This window comes from Drosophila teissieri, chromosome 3L (assembly GCF_016746235.2).
Source record: "Drosophila teissieri strain GT53w chromosome 3L, Prin_Dtei_1.1, whole genome shotgun sequence".
In the NCBI taxonomy this organism is placed as follows: Eukaryota; Metazoa; Arthropoda; class Insecta; order Diptera; family Drosophilidae; genus Drosophila; species Drosophila teissieri.
Window position 1 is genome coordinate 11,928,356 of NC_053031.1, and position 12,896 is coordinate 11,941,251.

At 43.5% G+C, this 12,896-nt stretch overlaps 1 protein-coding gene across 2 annotated transcripts; it reads right to left on the reverse strand.

Moving 5' to 3' along the window:
• Window positions 1-584: 584 nt before the first annotated feature.
• Window positions 585-9,297, reverse strand: LOC122617074 (gonadotropin-releasing hormone receptor). 2 transcript variants are annotated; one of them, XM_043792759.1, is made up of 5 exons: window positions 8,371-9,297; window positions 3,929-4,112; window positions 3,666-3,871; window positions 2,568-2,719; window positions 585-1,942 (listed from the first exon to the last, which is right to left on the reverse strand). In XM_043792759.1, exons 1-5 carry the CDS (start codon window positions 9,154-9,156, stop codon window positions 1,516-1,518), a joined length of 1,755 nt encoding a protein of 584 aa, XP_043648694.1. In that variant the 5' UTR covers window positions 9,157-9,297; the 3' UTR covers window positions 585-1,515. The 2 variants fall into 2 exon arrangements, with proteins under 2 accessions (XP_043648694.1, XP_043648695.1); XM_043792760.1 differs by lacking the exon at window positions 585-1,942 and adding an exon at window positions 2,349-2,477.
• Window positions 9,298-12,896: the final 3,599 nt, after the last annotated feature.

Here is a 12,896-nt window from a genome sequence, read left to right on the forward strand (position 1 = left end):
ATGGACGTGAGCTCAGTGGGATTTATGAGGGCACACGATGCAGTACATCCTAGTTCATCAACGTGTTGAGCTGTGCGTGGCGCGTAAAAGTTGGCTCGTAAAGTTACGCTGGGATCATTTGGGTTTTATTAAAAAATAAACTATACAAATTTGACACAGATTATTTATACATAAGTGTACGCACCAAAGTGCGCCGCACATGAATATGCAAACGGATGGCAGCTAAGCCCTTCCAAAGGACTCCTCTAATGACATACGTATGTGTGTGCGGGTGTGTGTGTGTGTGGTTTTTCCTCCGGAATCGCCAGTAACATCCGTACATCTCCTGGGGCTTTTTGGCCAAATTGAATTGCGGTGTTCGGTGTTGCATTGGTAGTTCCAAATCGTATGTCCGTACATTATGGATTCCTTTGGGAGAGCGCCGTTTACAAAGGGAAAAGTACGTTTCAAATGGAGTACTCCTTGAAGGTTTTACATCGGAAATCAACAGAAACTAAGTGTAACTCAGGAAATTATAAGATATGAACATGAGTTTGGATAGGGATAAGTTTAAGTTAGTAACTTAAATTAATCACAATATGCACTTGTGTCGTTGAACATGAACTCATATTTATTTCAATTTTGCATAATCATTTACAATAATCTTCTCAAAATAATGAGTTAATATATTTACAATAGTTAGATTTACCCTGTTTTGGCTGATTTCTTTTTTACACAATTAGAGAATTGATTTTTGAGTTGCTTAGCTGCGGAAACAAAATGGAAAACTGGGAAACGAGTTTAATTAACTCTACAATGTTGCCCTGCCAATGGGAGAAACTCATTCAAAGTCATATGTACATATTTATATCCAATTAAGCAGTCATTTGAGCTGAAATGGTAAGTGACTCTGATTGCACATTGATTATAATTGTATTTAATGTAGCTTATATCAGATTACACGTACATAGGCGAATTCGACGTATTTGTAACATTCAGAATAATAACCCTATTTTCACAACCAGATTTAATTGAAATTTATAGGTTTTATGGGTCGTGTGTATATACATTCATATATCGGGTTTACTTTTATACTTTGTTGCGTATCTCAGTTGAACATTTGGCGAACATGCAAGTGACTACGAGTTTCTCGCAGTGCAGGGCAACCATGTCGTACGGACTAGCACTAATCCTACGCTACTTCTAAGCACACCCATTGTGTTTGAAGACTTAACTCTCGATTAGCATTATCTAAGCACATGTTGCACGCCCCGGTGATCTGATCATCGACGCCTCTCCACCTGGATCGCATCCACCTGGATCCTGCATCCTCTGGCAGCATCCTCACTGCACTGGAAGCTCTTGAAGTTCTAGCTGCCGTCGCAGCAGCTCCCTGCTCAGGCAATGGCAGCAGGAGCAGGCGTCCTCCGTCGCCACATCCGCATCCGTATACTCATACGCTGCTGCTGCTGCTGCTGTGTCCGGTGCATCCACCGCCACCGCCGCCGCCGCCGCTACCGCCATCGCCAGCTGCTCTCACACGCTCGACACCCGCTCATTGTTGTCCAGCAGCTGTCCGCTGGCCACGCCCACACCCACTCCGCCCCGCTGGCTGTCGTAGCTGAGGACCAGCGTCGAGGGTTTCTCGTGCAGCAGGAGGCGCTGCTGTTGCTCCTGCTCCCGCAGGCAGCTGGGATGCCGGGCCAGCAGAGCCGAACCCTTGCGCATCAGCTGCGGCGTGGCGCCGCTCGAGACGGAGCCACCGGGCGTGCCATTGCCGGGACCCACGTGCAGCAGACCCACTTGCTCCTTGAAGGGAGCAGCACCGGGTCCGGCGGCGCCGTTGCTGGAGCTGCGGTAGTAGCTCTGCTGGCGGAAGGCGCGCATCTGGCGGGAACTGCCACCTGTGCCGTCCACCTGCGTCACCGCCGTCAGCATGGATGGCGTGCGCTGCGAGTCGCCCCTGCGGATGAAAAGTGGGCGGGGAATGGACGATGCGGTGCGGTGATAAAAAACCAGACGGAAAAGAATTTATCAGTTTATTGCCAATCAGTTTTGTACGAGTATGTGTGTTTGTACTTTTTGCGTTATCAAAACAATCATGGGAGTGTGAACAAATCATAAAAGTCTAAGCCATGGATAGTTCGCAGTACAAAATGATATACAAACACAGTAAATAATACAAACCAACGATGAAACAATGTTTACTTGTTGTGAATTGTCCCTGATGAAAATTTTAACACCTTTTACACTTTTAAGATACACAATATACAAATTGAAAGTAATTAAACAAATCATGTATTATTATTAAGCATAGTCTTGCAAAGGAAATCTGTCGACATTGAAATGCCATTTTACATTAAGTTACAAAATTTATTCCTAAATGCGAAGTAATAGCAATAATAGAAAATCTCTGATCAGAAAAACAGCAAAAACAACTTCAAACATCTAAAGCTTGCTTGGCTGTCCTACAAGTGTACTGCTTGAGTGAAAAGTAACTATTTTAATTACGATAAAAGTGCAAAAACAAGTACGAAATTTTCTTGTTAATAGAATTCATTTGCCACTGAGCGACCTGAGCAACTCACCTGTTCAAGCTGTAGGCGTTGTTGTTGCCGCCCCCGCCACTGGACTTGCCTCCTTTGCCAGGACACAGGTGGAAGGCACCGTAGATGAGAGGGTTGACCAGGCTGTTGGACATGCCGAAGAAGAAGATGGCATCCTGCAGATCGTCGCCCAGCTGCAAGCAATCCGTGAATTCAAATTAATTCCCCTTTCCGTACCCTCTTCTGCCCACTTTATGTTTATCTGCGGTCGGAATGGGTTTGAGCTCAAGTTACCTACGGATACCCTGCGCCAAGGAGCTGGCTTTCATGGGTCAGTCGAAATTAATTAGTTTGCACACTGGCTTGGCTGGGATTTCCGTGGCGAGTGCTCAGGAATGAGTGGGAGTTTCGGCGGAAATGCCATCATATTTGTGCATTCGAATAGTCAATGTCTATTCCAATTAATTTGCAAAGGCAGCGGATTTGAATTTCCAGGATATAGGCAGACAATTATCGAATTTACTTAAACATACGGACAACAATGTTTACATTTTCAAGGTATTAATTAATCTTTAATCTAAGCTGTGCTGGCAATTTCAAAAACTTTCCCCACAAAGAATATTTCCTAATCATTCGTTCTCCCACACTGTGCAGGATACTCTGTTTGTACTAGGATACTCTATTCTGCTTCCTTTTGCGATTCCCTCTCCGGGAGGCCGTAATCCTGCAGCTCGGCCAGCTTTTACGGGCAATCTCTGGCAAGTCATCAAAGTAGGGTGCGCCGTTAAGGAAAAATGGCGAGCGGTCGCAACGATTAATTAAAAATTGAGCATAAGAAATCATTTTTATGTGCGTTGGAGGCCGTTGAAAAGCGGCAAAAGCTGGTAAAAGCTGGCAAAGAGTATGGCCTTGCCATCTGCGACTAGGTCGTGTCGTATTCCTGTTTTTATATACAACTACGACAGCAAATGCTACATAAATATTGTTGGAAGAAGTACAAAGGATTCACCATTCAAGCATTCGGTACAAACTGACAAATCGACTGCTGACTGATTCGTCCTTCGGTCCTTCAGCTCATCTGCTTGTCATTCAGCTCGCCGGAAATTCAATGGGGGGTATAGGGAGATAGTCGAAACTCACCCTTTTGTCCGGATTGAGGAACATGAACATAATCATCATGACGTAGTAGGGCGTCCAGCAGATGAGGAAGGCTATGATGATCACCACGGAAATGCGCAGCGACTTCATCTTGGCCTTGTGTATCAGCCGCTGGCGATTCGTCTGCGTGGGCAACTTGGCCGTCGAATAGTTGGCCAGCTTGGATCCTTGGAACATCTTTTCGCTGCCTGCTCGATGGTCAGATATTAGAATGGGAATGCAAACTCTGTTGGCGGAAAACTCACTGGAAATGGTGCGAAAGGTGGACATGTAGGTGCCGAACAGGATGCACAGTGGCAGCAGGAAGGTGAAGACCAGCGTGAAGGTGGCGTACATCTGCTCCTGCCAATCCGCCGTGTAGAACCCATGGGTGACGCACTGGTAGAACTCCTCCACGAAGGGTCCACGCGCCACGTGGAAGATGAAGAACTGAAAAGTATAAGGTTTGAGGTTGATTATTGCACACATGAATGGAATTTAAATGAAATAAAAGTGATGCTAAAGGATATTCATCTCTTATCTATAATAAGTTATGTAAATAAAACAGACGATTTAATTAGATTTTGATCAGCAACCCATCTATGACGATATGTTCTCATGGAAATCCACATGCGGCCCATGGTAACAATCTGCTGACTCAGACGGAGTTTGCTTTGATCTAGTTCTCATTGTGGGCGGAATCGGCTTGGTTATGGGTGAAAAGTGCCTTTTGGTTGGTTTTCCTTGTTGGGCTTGAATTATTTCCAAATTGATGGAACAGTTTTGGGCCATGTATTCCGTTTGCAGAAGCAGATTCCATTGTTGAAGCCTTGAACTGTGCGCTCAGTTTAGCAGAACATCTCTCGTAGAAAGGTGGAAATTCTCGAACCAGAGAAAGCTGCTCGATGGAAAATGTCTGGCCAGAGCTGATAAAGGAAATATTGCGTCTAATATTCGCCAAGGATGGATGTGTCTGCGCATAACTAATACGATAAAACACTCTTTATTTGCGCTTTTTATGGGTTTTTTTGTGTCGGCCGCCGTGTCAACAGCTGACCCAAATGGAGAAAATGGGAAAACTTTCCGCTCAACCAAATCGCGTAGTAAAACTACACAAATCCCCTCGAGGAAGTAACGAGAAGCGGATAATCTAATAAGTCTAATGGTTGATTTTTATTAATTTCGCACATATATATCTTCCAAGCCATTGCCTTCCGACGAAGCCGAAGTAAATTGCCAGTTGGCTTCTATATTAGATGTTTAGTATGTACATTATATTTATATTTAAATAAAGCAGTAGGTAAGAAAGAATTATTGTAGCTTTCTATTTTGTCCCCATAAATTCTTAAAAAAAAGGGTTTTCTAAATCGGAATGGCTGGGAGCCAAGCTAAACTTATTTCTTACACAAACTTCTCAATTGTTTGATCACCGTTTCCATTCATTAAAAATGTGCCGAAAGTTGAAAGGCAGTTCAACGCTAAAATAATGCCACACACAAGGCCCTCAGCACTATTTGTGCACAATTTGTAACACAAGTTGCAACGGAAAACTTTAGACAAAAACTTTCGAAAGTAAAATAAAACAAGAGTGATTCATGGTGAATAAAAACCCTCAAGAGCTTCAAAAACTTCTAACCAAATTGCACTGCTCAAGTAGTTCGCAGTTTTCACACGTAAGCCAGGTGTCTTGGATTTCTTAAAAAATTCAGTTAGTTTAAATATATGTGGTTGTTTCAATATTTGGCCTAGAGATAGACTTGAAGTGACCAGTTAAATAAGTCATCTAAATATATAGCAAGCTAAAAAAAATATTAACAAGGATTTTTCGAACTTGTTGACAGAACCTAAACATTTGTCACCTGAAAAATGTATTTATTAAAATTTAAATATTTAATAGGTTTAATTTTCTTTTCCAATTTATCCTTATTAACTTATTCTAATTCTGCTGTTAGTGTTTTAAGACGATCTCAGAGGCGTTATTCTGGTAAATTGGAACCAAGCGTTCAAGGCCCCGTATCGATAATCGAAAGACTTTTGAAATATTGACTCGTTCCCATCAATTTGTAAACAATTCTACGAAATTCTAATTATGTAACCCAAGGCTGCTGCAATGAAATTCACAATAATACTCCGCGAGGAACCTGTGGATAAGGTTGTGTTTGACTTTATTATGTCGCCTGTTTTCATTGTATCGAATTGTTGGGCTCACACTGGAATTGTCGTTGGTACTTTGTTTTTTCCTTTTTTTTCCTTTATTTTTGTGGAAAGAGGCGGTGGAGTTGGGTTCGATAGACGTGAAGCCAAATAAAATGCTGTTGAAAACATTTGTTGTTTATTGGCAGTCGAAGTGAATTTTCATTTCGCTCCTTTATTTGAAACCGACGAGTTCAGCGGTGCGTCTCATATTGGATTCGATGTGGCTCCTTACCAACAACACATGTGCCGCTTGGTTGCTTGGTTGGTTGGTTGTTTGTTGCATGAACGTGTGACATGGGAAAAGTTGTCCGGAAAATTGTTTGAGACGACTCCCGCACTTCCTTCCGGCTGGGATACTGCGAACTTCGAACGTCACGTCTGTAAGCGGCATAAATTTTATGTCGCTTGTTCGAGTAAAAGCGAAATGAAGAAAGTTTCCCAGGGAGAGCCAACTCGCCATATCAAAAAGTGGACCATAAAAATTGGCATAATAATTGCCAAGTTTCTTTTAATTGGGTGACAGTGGCTTCTGAATTTTGTGGCCATCTATAAATGGATTCTGCCATATCATCATAATTTGTGACGTTCGTCATCAAATATTTATACCCCAAGCAAAGTTTTGTTCTATTTTAAAATTCAAAACCAATACATTATGACCATTTTATTATCGTTCGTCTCGCACAAAAGTCAGCGTCATGGAGCTCTAATGCTTGTCAGCAAAACTGCCAATTTTTCCACTTGACATGGTGGGGGAAAAAAAACAGGAAAATCTAATTAAGCTCCGCACATTTTTTGCGGCATTTAAACAAGTCAGATGGTTTCACTAACTGGCTCGCACATCCACAAAACCCACACACAATTTGCCCGGAAGTGAGGAAATATAATCTTGCCCCGATTTTTGCGTTACGTCTGTAATTATTGTTCCACACAATACATTATTCAGATAAGAGGAATGGCGTCGCTTTGCTTAGCTCTCTAATTAAATGGGCTACATTTTAGCATACATTTGCGGGCAAGCTGGGGAAAATGTTCTAGTTGCATAACTTGCGAGGAATCTTTCCATTGCTCCTTTTCCATCTATTTTTGGGAACCTTCAGGTGATGAATTGGGATCTCCAGCAGCTTTGGCCTTTGGCCCCCACTTGTATCTATGGCTAACCAAGTTCTGCGAACGACATTAATGCCCTCGTCACAAAAGGAGCAGTGGCCAGTGTGCAGTCACTTTTCAATCAAACCATGTTAGTACCCCTAGTACCCCTTGTCCGCCTGGCCTCCTGGCAACTTTGAAGTGGGCCCTTCGTGCTAATTACCTACCTTGGTGACAGCCTGGACTGGAGTGCCCAGGAATTTCCACTTCTGGGAACAACACGACCAGCAGCAACACGAAGCTCTCCGGCTAAAGATAAACTGAGTTATGGAGGCGAAGCGCCTCCCACACCCGGGGCCATAAATCAGGGACGGGCCAGGCCAGAATCAACTAGGAGGAAATCGGGATGTGGAGACACGCGGCATATATTACACAGCCCGGGTGCCAGGGTGCCGGAAATCTGGAGCCAAGTTGTAGAACAAAGCGAGTGACTGCCATTAATGCAGTCGTCCCATTCAAGCTTATCCGGCAGGCAGCTGACTGCCTGGCAAAAAGGAATATATCACCCAGTGACTATCTGTGCACAAAGCACCGAAATCGGGAATATGAATAATGTCTGTCGTCAGGCAGACACACACTGGTTTGGACCTTTTTTTTTGGTTTGGTCGCCCCCAACCGAAAACCAAAATCCGACTGCCGAAAGGAGAAACCAAAAGAAATAAACCCTTTGTTGGTCGGACGACCGGAATTCGATTGGGTGTCCCATCCTCCCATCCGCCCATCCACCCATCCACCCATCCACCCATCCACCCATCCACCCATCCGCCTATCTGCCCAGCCCCACACCACGCGTGTGTGGGCGTGGCAGCGGCCTAAAGCCACATTTAGTGTACACTTATTGTGCGAAAGGCAATCATTTTTAATGTCTGCACACATTCTGGCGCCTACTCAAGACTATTTGCACTGTGCCACGGGGCGTATACGTGTTATAAAGCAAACATATTACTTCAACTTCATCAGCGCGAGCGTACGGATAAACTGGAGTGACTGGAGTGACTAAAGTGACTTGGGGGGCAGGTGGATGTTACCGTGGCTGAGAACCGGCTTTAACTTGGCGTAATGGAACGCCCCTCCAGAAGTGAGTGGATTATTTTCATAAAAAAGTGACTTTTCGCAGCTGCAGACGCCTGAATTCTGCCCAGTGGCAAAACCATTTTAAAAAGAATAATGTTTTTGCAGGCCATGCATTTACATGCTAATTTGAAAACTCAGAAATATCTGTGCCCGCGAGGTTTACGTCGAAAAGAAATTTGGCGAAAGGGTATATAAATAAGAGGAGGTCTTAAAGCCTGTTCTGATTTACCAATTAAAATATGCCTTTAACTTCAATGTATAGACTCTTTTCTCTAAGTGTTTCATCACTTACCTGTGGCAAACTGAGCACCAGCGAGAGGATGTAAGTACCGCCCAGCAGCCGATGACACCGCTTGGCCATGTTGAGCGACTTCATCGGGTACTTGACCGCTATCCAGCGGTCCACGCCGATCAGCACCAGGACGTAGGTGCTCAGGTAGAGGCTGAACATCTGGAAGAGCTTGACCAGCTTGCAGGTGAGCTCGTTGGCCAGCCACTGGACGGTGTAGCACCAAGCCGCCTCCCCGATGATGCAGAACCAGGTGACCAGCACATCGGCGATGGACAGATGGAACATCAGCGAGTAAATGGCACTCCACGTGTGCCGCGAGTTTCGTCGTGAGATGCGGGTTTTGTAGATATTCCATATGGTCAGCAGGTTGCCCAGCAGCGAAAAGAGTGCCATCACCGCCAGGACATACACCTTCAGCAGACCGGAACGCGATAGTTGGGGGGCGTGGTCCATCACATGCTCGGGCACCTGCTCAGCCATCGGTGGGGCTTCATGGCGACTATTGGTGTGCGCCAGCGAGGAGCTATTCGCGATTGCGTAGGCGGGCAGGGGCGTGGTGCTCACGCTTAGATTGGATATATCCGTGGCTATGCCCACGCCCACACCCACGCCCACGTCGAGCATATTGAGCGTATAGTTGACGATTTCTGGAGCGGCCCCAGCCACCAGTCGCGTGAAGTTGGCCAGTGTGGACCAGTTGCTGACCACCTCGCCTTCCGCCTCCAAGTCCGTGGAGGCATTCGGGATACTGGGCAGGCGGTCAAAGGAGCCCCACTCGTCCTCCATGTTGTCTGTATCTTGGCTTAACTGATTTATTTAATGGGAATTCAACATCTTAAACTGGTTACTTAGGGAATGCACTCCGGTTCCGCTTTCCATTCATGTATCAGCAACATTGCACCATTTAGTTAGCTTAGCCTGGATAAGTAAACTGCAAATGGAAGAAAAATCAGACAAACACGTCTTATTAAACGGAAAACCAGGGTAAGGGGATTTTCTTATTTTTTGTGGAGAAAAGTGTAATTTAATATAAGAGCTGCCTAAGCTAAAAAGCATCTGGTTGTCTTACATAAAATGTTGTACAAACGAAGGTCCTGAAATCGTATTAAATATGTATTACTCGCACCGTTCTCCGAAAACCTGTTCTCTTTTCTAGGTAAGCAAATGTGGGTTTTCCCGGTTCAACAGAAAAATGCTCAATGCTCAAATGCTAATTAAATTTAGATTAAAATCAAGCTATGTATGTGCTATGTGCAATCATTTTACACAAAAGCTCAACCTTCAACCCATATAAAATGCGCACCCCTGCAGCCAAAGTCTTTCACTCAGCTGTCTCGTTTATTTGATTGTTTTCAATGGAAATTCCTTTGCCTAGGTGCAGTGCAGCAAAACAATTGGGCACGTCAGTTTGCAATGCGAATGGCCAATGGAATTGCTATGAAATCCTTTGCAAATCTATTATAACATCCAATTAAGCTGCACACATTCGCATATGCGCATATGCAAGCTGGGGAATTGAACATAAAAAACTATTACCATTACATTGTTACTACAAAGGTGTTGCAAGTCTCAAAGTTCCCGACATGATGTGAGCTTAGTAAGGTAATACGTTACACTAGAAGGCAAGATACTAGTCTTTTGGGCCAAGAGCCACTTAAGCTAATCACACTGGAGTCGGGTGACTTTGAATTGCGGCAGTAAAGTGACGCCATCGGTGGCCAATTCGCTGACCTGAGCTCAGTTGCAATTACCCGGCAGCAATTATTCGCCTTGAGTATTGAGTATTTGCGATTAAGTGCAGCTAACGCGGAAAAGCTGCCCCCCTCCCCCTACCCCGCTCCCTCCTCATCACTCAGCAAGCTCAATTTAATTTTAATAGATACAACAACGATGTTTTCGCAGTGTCGCCTGCGATTTCGAACTCGACTTTGACCACGCGGCCGCCGTTTTGCCGTTCTGCAGTGTAGCGCAAGTTCAAAGTAAAATTCCATAAAATTTCATTTTCCAAATTAATTTATGTCCATAAATTAAATTGGACGCGCGGGTTTGGTGGTCTGCTGTAGTATAGTAGTATAGAGTATATGGTATGGCGTTATTTACTCGCCCAAATGGCCTGGCAATAGAACCAATTTAGAGAAACGCGTGTGACAAAATACTTACGTATGTACACAGTACACAGCTGAATGAAACAAAACAATTGAAATCAATCGGGCCTGAATGATAAAATATTTAATAAAACGAACCTTTTCGCTTGCTTGGTTGCCAACTAATTACCCTTGTGCCAATCGAGAACCACTCGATTAGGCCAGATTAATAGCTCATGACCTGCAGTGCTCGGTGGCACTAGAGCAATTTGTATTTGATTGCCCTGGCCCGCATCTGAAATCTCGAGTCTCAAGTGAAATTTCCATCTCTCGCCGGCAGTTTAATCAACGCGATTAATACACAAATGCGCATTTGATTGATCAGCAGACGCGAGCAGCCGAAAAAATGTGGGAAAAAAGTTCAAAAAAGTGCGAAAAGTGCGAAAAAAAAAAGCACATCTGTGCCATGTACTGGGAATATGGATTATAATCTATAATCCCCTTGGCGGCGACAGATGAGCTGGCTGAACTTTTGGCGCAAAGTTTTAAGCCAACTGTTTGCACGCATTTTGATTGATTTGCATTTGTGCAGTACAAGTGAAAGAAGCGAATAATCCCCGTCTAAGAGGTTCGACAACAGCTTTTCTGCGGATTTTCCATTACAAACAGAAAGGGGTATTTCTTCTTAGCAGAAAAAAGAATGGTAATTGCAGTAATTTAAATGGTTTCTTTTTAAATCCCGCTCTAAGTTGAAAGCTTACTATTTGTTCCAGCTAATTGTGAAAAGTTTGGCAAATGGCAGGCATTTTAGTTGAGTTCATTTTTTCGAGTTACTTTCACGTAAACTTTGTCCATTAAATGAAATTGGATTAATTCGCAAAGCAGTTTGCTGTTATTCTTACGGCGTTACTTTCTAATTATTTGCTGAGTTCATAAACTGTCCAAAGGACTGCAGGCAGACAATTTCTCACACCAAATGGAAAATCTGGTGAATTCGCAGGGCGCTTCTCATTAAGTAAGGAACAGTGTTCCAAAAAAGTTTTCACGATAAGAAGCACACGAACACCATTACCACTACCAACACCACTACCACAACCACTACCATTCCCACTTGCTGTGGTATTTGCATTCAGCTTGGCTAATACTCTAATTCAAGTTGGCGTGGCTGTTTGCATTCACATTTCACATTTATTTGGACACTTTGGGCTTTGTCTAAGCCGCGGCTGCGATATTTGCACAGTTGTGTGGCTTCTCCAAATACAGTTGAGATACACTGAACTCCGCGGGCTACTTGTCTTGAACAGCCAGCCAGAACATCGATATGCCATGTCTTACATATTTTGGCAGCGCTGTCTCAAACTCTGCCGGAGTTTTCAGAAATTCCAAGTAATTAAATGTATATGTAACTGTAGCTGTAGCTGTATCTGCAACTGTATCTGTATCTGTGTCTGCATATGTATCTGCATCTGTAGCTGTATCTGTATCTGTATCTGCGTATATCCAATGTGTCCACAGTTCACTGTTGTTTGCCCAACATCACACAGCTTTCGCGAGTTCTTGAGCACTTGATGCCATTTTGATTATTGCCCTGGGTTAACCACATATATAGATAAATCCGCGAGCACACACGCGCATAAAAAAGTCATTTCGGCGTTTGATCAGATGAAAAAGTGTAATTGAATTTCTTTTTGGCACTCTGACAATGCACTAGATTAAATTGAATGAACCAATTAATTTATTTGCAGACCTTCCATTTTATTGTATTTACAAATTCGCTAAGCTTATTAAAATTCCACCTTTTTTTTATACATAATGCACAATTAAAACTTTCCGGGTTGCAAAAAAATGAGTTGCTCTCAATCAAATTTATTTTGAATAATTCACATATTTTGCAGCATTTCATGTATTTAAACTTGCCTTTAATTAATAGACTTGTTGTTGCTTTTCAAGGACGAAGTGTCAGTTTTAAACTTTTTCACCACTTAAATGCACACTTAGATTGTTGTATTTAATAGGTGGATTAAACTTAATTATTTACACCAATTTCACTTGGGTCGTATTTTATTTGGGAGCACAAAAAATCGCGATTCGTACGCCTTTGGCCTCTATTTGCCCTTTTCGCTGGCTTTTCCTTTAGCTTAACACTTTGCCACATCCAACTCTGGTTTCCACTTCAAAATCCCAAAACCCAAGCGTCAGCGAAAGTGCTGTGGCATATGTATTTTCAGAGTTTTCAATTTTCCGCGCTTTTCAACCGCTGCGGCACGTCGAGTTCTGGCAACTGATTTTGAAAAACCGAGGGGCGGCAAACTCAAATCATCGCGCAAGCGATTGAAACCGAATGTTCGAAGCGAACATCGAACGTGTTGCAAGCGGATTCATTCATAAAACGAGTGCCACCTGATGGAGCGACCCTCGTTCGTGCGACTTGCAACTTGTTGG